Below are 8,760 nucleotides of genomic sequence, written 5' to 3'. Positions count from 1 at the left end.
CCAATCTGAAATGCTAGCTGTACATTTTCTAGATGCTGAAGTCATTCTTCCAGAAAATAGCTGGGTACGAAATAGGTGATGAATTGTAGGAATTTCAAATAAATTAGAAGAGCTGTAAATATCAAACCATAACTTCTGCCAATTAAAAGGTAAGGGAAAATTGCTGCAGGCAAAATAAACATTTTGCTAGGTATCTTTTTTTCCCCTAAAAAAAATCATAGTACAAAAACCGTCAGGGATTCCCCCGTACTTTGCTGCCTCTGCGGAGGGTCAGAACCCTGCCCCGAGGGGTGCTGCAGCAGGCGCCAGGAGCACGATGAGGGCAAAGGAGACGAGCTTTACCCGAGCGTCACAGTGCCGAGCCACACAACAAGCTCTCTGTCCAACCGCCCGCAGAGCGTGACTCCGGCCCCGCCCTCCAGGTGGTTCTCGCCCCGCCCCTTGCCATGGCCTTGCCTCCCTCAGGGACCCTGACTCTGCCCTGGGCAGGGACACGGATTCTGGCCCCGCCCCCTGCCGTGGCCCCGCCCCCCGCGGTGACCTCCGCGCTCGGTCGGGATGCAGTAGCTGCTCGCAGGGTCACCATGGGCAGCAAGATGGCGGCCGCCAGCCGGGTCGTGCAGGTAACGGAGCTGTGTCCTAGCGCTCCGCGCAAGGACTTCCGGGGCGGGAGCAGTGGGGGTGAGAGTGGGGCCGCTCGCCTCCACCCGGACGCTGGAGACGCGAGAGCAGCCGCAGCTGGCGCCTGGGGGGCCGAGCGACCAGCGGGTCGGAGCGGCTGCGGCCGGGTTGCGGGGACGAGGCGAGCGGGGCGGGACTGCCCAGCAATGGTCGGTGGGGCTCGCTTGGAGTCCGAGGGGGAGCCCCACATGCCAGGTGGTGCATCCAGCTGGGCTCCCTCATGCCCAGAGCTGCCAGCAGGTTGTAGCAGCCCCCCAGCTGGCTGACCCCTGACCTGTGCAGCGCTGTCCTAGCCTGTTGGAGACCTGGGCCCACCCACAACTAGAAGGTCCCCCTTGGGGTGGGGATTGGTTAAAAAGACACTGTCCCCAAGGGAATATGGGGGACAACTAACGAGAAAACACGAATGGGTGTGGGGGTCAAAAGGCTAAAATAAGGGAGTCGGGGGGGGGGGTGGGATACCAAACAGAGAGCCCAAACAGAGAGCCCTGGACAGCACCCACTGCCCCTCCAAGTTGTCCAGGGAGTTAGTGGACGCTGCCCAGAGGAAGTCTGCCGGGAGTTGTGATCAGATGGAAGAATGAAAGTAGACCCCCCCCCAGTCAGCCTCTTCTCCCTAGTCTGACAGATGACCACCTTGGCTGTAGCCAGGAGAAGGCTGACAAGGAGGTCCCGTGACTTTGTGGGGCCACGAATGGGATGTTTCAGGATCAGAAGGTGTGGGGTAAAGTGAAGCCAGAACCTCAGGGCCTATCCTAGCCCGCAGCTCCATTCTTTGTCAATGTTCCCTCTGAACTTGTCCAGCCCCATGTGGGTAAATTGTGCTCTGCGCAGGAAGGCATGTGCAACCGTACACCACCAGTAGAAACAAAACCTAGCTGGGTGCTCTGCTAATTAGCTGGGTAGCATTTGGATCTCTCCTGCCTGCCCAGCTTACGGAAAGTGCTGCTCTGCCTTAAGGTGCCAGTCACCAGGTACTGCTTGCATCCCCAAGTGCACAGGAACAGGTTGTGCTCATACAAGAGCTGCCTGGAGCTTGAGCTGAGGGGGTGCATGGAGATGCTGGCAGCACCTGATCAACCTAGGATAGCTTTTGACAGAGTCTGGGTTGTGGGAGGGCGAAGAATCCAGAGAGGGGATAAATCTCTGCTCTTTCACCAAGAGTGTCTTTCAGTCCTTCCATGCTGGTCTAGCCACCTGGGCAGCTGCCTGCTCTGATTGTGTTCAGCTTCTGCATCAAGCTCCAGTGACATTCAAGCTGCGTGACTAGCATATACTATATGCACACCTACTATTACTACAAGTAACCATTAAGATACATGGAAGGGATTTGAAAAAAAATCTTTTTTCTGTTGTTTCCAGGCTTGTTTCCTTTGTGTCCTTGACAGCATTTAGTTTTTTTTTTTTTTTGCTTCTTGGACCAAGCATGCAGGGCTCTCCAATGTCTTGATGGCATCACATTCCTTTCTTCCATACCCTTGTTGATCAGTCATCTGGTCTGTTGGTTCCAGTGCTCAGTTTCCTGCTTCTCTTGTGATATAATTATTCCTATTGTGATAGGGATGCCAATAAATTATGCATTTTGCTGTAGCCTTCAGGGAAGGAGATTATCCAGCCTCAAAATTTCCCCTCCCCGGAGATGGTTATCTCTAACGCAAAAATAATGAGAAGTCCTGTGGCACTTTATAGCCTAACAGATATATTGGAGCATAATCTTTTGTGAGCAACAACCCACTTATGCTCCAAAATAAGTTAGTCTGTAAGGTGCCACAGGACTTCTCGTTGTTTTGGGGAATACAGACTAACATGGCTACCCCTCTGATACTTGTAACTCATAAATTCTTGGGAATGAGAGAAAGACTTTAAAAAAAAATCTTAATGTAGATTGAAATTGAACTCCACACCTACTAATGTACAGCTGTTTACTTCTGGGACCAGTTAACTGTGTCTCTCCATTTGAGCTAACCTGAGAGGGAGCCAAAGGTCTCGTGATTATAGCACAAAAACCTTTCAATTCATGAATACTTCAGTTATACTTACTCCTTTATAAGCTATAATTGCCTGAAAACTAAAAAAAATCATTGCATTTGCTTTACAGACTAGGACAAGTTTGAATATCTGATAATGGAAGCACAAATCAATAATGTGGAAATAATTGTTTAGTGTGTTGCATTCTTGCCATGAAAATCTCATGAACTATTACATTTTACTTCCCAAAATTTATATTTGTTTCCCTTTCTTCTTCTACTGCTATGTCTTGTTTTAGGTAGTTAAGCCGCATGCACCTTTAATCAAGTTCCCAGACAGAAGAAATAGTCTCAAACCTAAAGGTAAGTATTTCATTTGGAAATAAAATGTACACCGTATCAGACTTATTTACTGTAATGTTTTTGTAAGGACCATAACACATTTGTTTCCTTTTGGTTTATATAACTCAGTTATTTCTAAGCATTGACCTAGTTTGGAGGCAGCTGCCTGATTTACATTTTAGAAAACGGACCGTATTTCATGCTTAAAACTGAGATTACTTTATTCCAGTGGCCACCAACTGGTTGATTGCAGTTGACTCATTGATCCTGAGGGGTCTCCTAGTTGATCACAGTCGGCACTGTGCAAGCTCCCTGGCTGCACACTACAAGCTCATTCCTAAGAGTGGCCAGTGGCCCCATATATGCGCGGGGAAGGGAGGGGAGGGTCAGGAGTTTCAAGGTGGTGCTCCTGCCTGCAAGCATGTATTGTGTGTATAGTCTCTCTTTCTCTCTCTCTCTCTGTCTCTCTCATGGGCACAGTGCCAGCAGAAAGGGGCAGCACCTGGACCCACATGCTCCCCTGAGGCTGCAGGGGTGTGTAGAGCCCCACATGGATACAAATGTCTATTCCCGGATAAATGTCCGGATCCACAGTGCTCTGCTCCCATGAGACACTGTAGCCAAAGGTGAGGAGCATGTTGCCACTCTTCCCAAAAGCCAATGCCCTGTGCTGGCAGGTCCTCACATCTTCCCTACTCCCAATCCCACTGCCAGCAGCACCTGCTGTCCACAGTTGTACAGTGCCATTATGGGAGGTACAGCAGCACAGCCAAGAGGATCTGCCAGCACTGGGCTGTGGCTCCTGGGAGAGCTGGCACCACACTCCTCTCCTTTGGCAGCAGTGTCTCCAGTGAGCAGAGCTCTGCGGATCAGCAGATGTCAATGTCTGCCAGCTTGCAGACACTTGTATCCACATAGGGCTTTAGTGCGGGGTTGGAGCAAGTGGGGAGCCTGCCTCAGCCTCTCTGGGCTGACAGCTTGGAGGCCCCCGCAGTAAGTGCTGCCCTGCAGGAGCCTGCACCACAATTCTTGCCTCCTCCCAGGGCCTACAGCCCCTCTCTCACCCACTTTCTGAGCCTATATCCAGTGTTCTCTATAAGATGAGCACTTGGGCAGCTGCCCAGGAGAGATGAGGTGCCAACCAGCTGATTAGCAAAGTGCCCACAGCCCCCCACTGCTGGCAGCATGTGGTTCTATTGGTGGTGCACATCTGTGCATGCCTTGGTGCCCATAACAAAATCAGCAGCTTCCTCATCTCTGACTGCCTTGACGCCTGTATTGCATTCACTGTAGTCCACAAATTGAGACTGGGGGATATCATAGGATGGGAAATGTTGCTCCTATGGAACTGGGGAATTTAATTACGAATCTTTATTTCCATGGGATATCATAATAGTGTGGATGTATTGTGTTGCCAAGTCTAAATCATTTATGCCTGTAATTCATATATTTGGTCAGAGGGATGAATGTTTTGTAAATATAAATTTATTGTCACTAGGATAAAGCATTATTGGCTTCTAGAACCCCAATCGTCAGATCCCTTCTTCGCCTTGTATGCTTCCTAGCTTTCTTGGATGGGATAACGAGCCTTGTGGATAGGGGAGAAGCAGTGGATGTGATTTACCTAGGTTTTAGTAAGGCATTTGGTACGGTCTCGCATGATATTTTTATCAGTAAACTAGGCAAATACAACTTAGATGGGACTACTATAAGGTGGGTGCAAAACTGGCTGGATAACTGTACTCAGAGAGTAGTTATTAATGGTTCTCAATCCTGCTGGAAAGGTATAACGAGTGAGGTTCCGCAGGGGTCTGTACTGGGACCAGTTCTCTTCAATATCTTCATCAACAATTTAGATATTGGCATAGAAAGTAAGCTTATTAAGTTTGCGGATGATACCGAGCTAGGAGGGGTTGCAACTGCTTTGGTGGATCGGGTCAAAATTCAAAATGACCTGGACAAATTGGAGAAATGTTCTGAGGTAAACAGGATGAAGTTTAATAAAAACAAATGCCAAGTGCACCACTGAGGAAGGAACAATCAGTTTCACACATACAGAATGGGAAGCAACTGCCTAGGAAGGAGTATGGTCAAAAGGGATCTAGGGGTTATAGTAGACCACAAGCTAAATACAAGTCAACAGCGTGATACTGTTGCAAAAAAAGCAAACATGATTCTGGGATGCATTAACAGGTGTGTTGTGAGCAGGACACAAGAAGTTATTCTTCTGCTCTGCTCTGCACTGGTTAGGCCTCAGTTGGAGTATTGCGTCCAGTTCTGGGCACCGCATTTCAAGAAAGATGTGGAAAAATTGGAAAGGGTCCAGCAAAGAGCAACAAGAATGATCATAGGTCATGTTCTCTAGTCCTTTGAAGAAAGGCTGAAAGAATTGGGCTTGTTTAGTTTGGAAAAAAGAAGATTGAGGGAGGACATAAGTGGTTTTCAGGTATCTAAAAGGGTGACATAAAGAGGAGGGAGAAAACAAAACTTGTTCTTCTTGGCCTCTGAGGATAGAACAAGAAGCAATGGGCTTAAACTACAGCAAGGGAGGTTTGGATTGGACATTAGGAAAAAGTTCCTAACTGTCAGGGTGGTCAAATACTGGAATAAATTGCCTAGGGAGGTCGTGGAATCTTCATCTCTGGAGATATTTAAGAACAGGTTCGATAAATGTCTATCAGGGATGGTCTAGACAGTAGTTGGTCCTGCCATGAGGGCAGGAGGCTGGACTCAATGAGGTTTCAAGGTCCCTTCCAGTCCTAGTGCTCTATGATTCTATGCTGACTTACATCACATTCAGAATCTTCCATCCTTGCAGCTTCAAGGCACTTCTGACACCCACTTTCCTACTCTCTAGCCCATGACCCAAGTGCTTATTCAGGCTGCTTTTGTGCTTTTATACAAGTTATTCCATGCTCTGTCTTCTGTGCCTGGAATGTCTTCCCTGATCCTGTGCATCTCAAATCCTTCAAAACTCACCCATTTTGGTCAATGGACAGCAACTGACTTCTACCCTGTGGCCTTCAATTGGATATTATCTGCAAATGATAGTATATTAATTCATTAAAAATACATACAAAACATTAAAAGTAGTATAACACAAACCCCATTTAGTAATATTTCACAGTTGTAGCCTTCATCCTCCCTTAGACCCATCCCTTTGTGGACAAATTGTATTTTAAGCTACTTGAGTAGAAATATACTGTGACAAACCCTTAAAGACTCCCAGGCACTTATGACATTGTATAAATACAAATACACTGAGACTTACTGTGTGTTCTTAATCTGCAGGTACAGCTTTCCAGTGTAAGTATTTGTAAAACTATGTGTTGGTTTTGCTACCATTGCAACATCACTACCTATCCCTTTCCAATTGTGCCTCCTCCTACTCTCAAAATTTGATTGTATTAGTATTCTCAAATTATTAAGCCCCTAAAATTGAAAATAAAAGTATATAATGAGAAGAAAAGGATCTTAATTCATGCAAGTAGCTTTACAGTGAAAAATTCAAATGCACAACCAGTTCCTTCTAATTTTACTGACTGCAGCACTGAATAACTATACTCACGTCCCATTAAAGCATTTAAATATTATCTGTACTTCTTTACATGGTTTTGAAATCTGGGTTTCAGTGCAGGAATCTCTACAATCAAGAGTACCACCACTCCATGCTTCAGCAGCACAGATGTCTGTAGGAGACAGACCACCAGCCCTTCAAGACATTTCGTCCATTAGTAGAGTACAAGGCACACCAGACACAATAGAATTAGTAAAAACACTACCTCAAAAGTACAGGAGAAAGCTGATGTCAGAGGAGGAGATGGAGTACATTCAAGTAAGTAAGTGTGTTACATTTATTGTGAGATTTGTTAGTCTGTTATATTTGTTACTATATATGTTTTCTGTACTTATTCAGTATCTTGAAAACTTTGCAGAACTGTTTCTGGACAGCATGATAAATGTGTTTGCTTTTAAACTCTTGTGAACTTTGTACTTACACCGAACTTTGCAACTTAGTTTGCTGTAAATGCAAACTAAATGTTCTTCAACACAAAAATTGGTAATATTTGGCAGTTTGGGATACTGACACAGAGAGGGGCTGACTAGCCCAAGGTCACACGGAAAGTCAGTGACAAAATCAGGACTAGAATTTGTTTTGAAGTTCAAGACTTGCCTATTGTATTTACAGGTGTAGCATGTTGCAGTAAATATACTATTTTACTAGAAATATAATGAACAAAGTACTGATCCTTTCAGTTAGTTTATTTGTATACTGAAGAGGCTAAACAGGTAGTTTATGACCAAAATATAAGTTGGGGGTTTAAAAATAAAAGTTATGGATACAAATACTGGTGATTTATTTCAGTGAAAACAAATTGAGTTTAAATGCTTCCTCATGGTGTTTGCAAACTAACATTGTGGCATTCTACAAGTGCATAAGAGGCAGAAAAATTGACTACAAAATAACATCTGAAATAATGTTTAGTTTTGAGCATTTCATCACCAGATGGTGACAAATTGGGAGACTGGAGAAGAACATCAAAATATTAGAGTACTAGAGGCATGGGTCTGAGGCAAGACTAAAAACTGAATCCATGTAGCTTGGTTAGGTGGTGACTGAGTCCAAAAGTAGTCATTGGATATGAAAATTGATGACAGAGAGGAATTTTTACAGAGAGGAAAGAGAGAGATCTGTGTAGAAGTAATGGCACTAAAGACAGTGTAAAATTTCCCAACATTCAGCTTAAATATTTCCCAGCAATGAGAGGTATTAATTCATAAACATTTAGCAGGGAAACATCTGTTGGACACTTTAGATTATCAAAACAAAGAATGTTTAAATGGGTAACTTGCTTTTTACTGTGGGTTTTATAGTTTTGAATTAGGATAAAGAAAATAATTTATTTTCTGCAGGTTCTCCTTCACCAGTGTAAAGCTGTAGTGTTTATTTTTATACTGACCTTCATAAAAAGTTACATAAACATTTCTCAGATTTTGTGACTGTTTTTAAAACAAAATTAAGACAAGTAGAAATTTTGTGTCCATTCATAAAAGTCATAAATATAAGATAGCATTGTTAAGTATATAATAACCATGTTTAGAAAACAGTACTTCCTTGCTCAGTAACAAAGTACAAACCAGCATGTCAGATTCCCTTTCTTTTAGTAGAAAACATGTAATTGTCTGCCTGCTTTTCACTTACAGCGTGGAGGTCCAGAATAATGACAGAAGATACTTATTCACCACCATTGAATGAATTATTGTGTTCACATTAAAGGACTTCTTCACTCTGTGAATGTTATAAACAGTTTGTTATAGCTTTAATAAAGACCATATATAAAGGAGAGAGCAAGATGATACTTTAGACGCTTGTCCTCTATTTTATGCTCCTGGGCCAGCTTTTCTGTTAAAGATAATTGTGTAAATCCACTTTATAAATTTTCACTATGAAAATGTAATTTAAGCAATAAAATTGTCAAGAATATCTATTTTAGTAGCAATTATTGATCCACAAAGGTCAAGATCTAGTGCAAAATCTCTCAGGCCCCTAAGATGAGCATTGCTGCTTTTCATTATATGAGATTAATAAACATAAGGTACTTACTTTTCAACTGCCAGATAAATAAAACAGGCTTTGATTCTGGCATGTGGCTGGATGGCGGTTGCTTGCCATGAAAATGCATTATGCTTCCTGGGGTGGGGAACACCATTAATATAGGGATGACCAGCTTATTTGTGGATCAGCTTTATTAATTTAAATTGTATTTGA

At 43.9% G+C, this 8,760-nt stretch overlaps 1 protein-coding gene across 4 annotated transcripts; it reads left to right on the top strand.

The window, feature by feature from the left end:
- Positions 1-512: 512 nt before the first annotated feature.
- Positions 513-8,475, top strand: KGD4 (alpha-ketoglutarate dehydrogenase subunit 4). 4 transcript variants are annotated; one of them, XM_074994257.1, is made up of 5 exons: positions 513-623; positions 2,948-3,011; positions 6,282-6,296; positions 6,623-6,825; positions 8,196-8,475. In XM_074994257.1, exons 1-5 carry the CDS (start codon positions 585-587, stop codon positions 8,211-8,213), a joined length of 339 nt encoding a protein of 112 aa, XP_074850358.1. In that variant the 5' UTR covers positions 513-584; the 3' UTR covers positions 8,214-8,475. The 4 variants fall into 4 exon arrangements, with proteins under 4 accessions (XP_074850358.1, XP_074850355.1, XP_074850359.1 ...); XM_074994254.1 differs by having other exon boundaries at positions 6,623-6,829; XM_074994258.1 differs by lacking the exon at positions 6,282-6,296.
- Positions 8,476-8,760: the final 285 nt, after the last annotated feature.

Source organism: Carettochelys insculpta, chromosome 5 (genome assembly GCF_033958435.1).
Source record: "Carettochelys insculpta isolate YL-2023 chromosome 5, ASM3395843v1, whole genome shotgun sequence".
In the NCBI taxonomy this organism is placed as follows: Eukaryota; Metazoa; Chordata; order Testudines; family Carettochelyidae; genus Carettochelys; species Carettochelys insculpta.
This window is presented reverse-complemented; position numbering and strand designations above follow the sequence as displayed.

Coding starts and splice junctions, on each gene's coding strand:
- KGD4 (XM_074994254.1), top strand. CDS start 585: ATGGGCAGCAAGATGGCGGCCGCCAGCCGGGTCGTGCAG. Junction 624..2,947: donor CCGCCAGCCGGGTCGTGCAG/GTAACGGAGCTG, acceptor GTCTTGTTTTAG/GTAGTTAAGCCGCATGCACC. Junction 6,830..8,195: donor GATGGAGTACATTCAAGTAA/GTAAGTGTGTTA, acceptor TTTCACTTACAG/CGTGGAGGTCCAGAATAATG.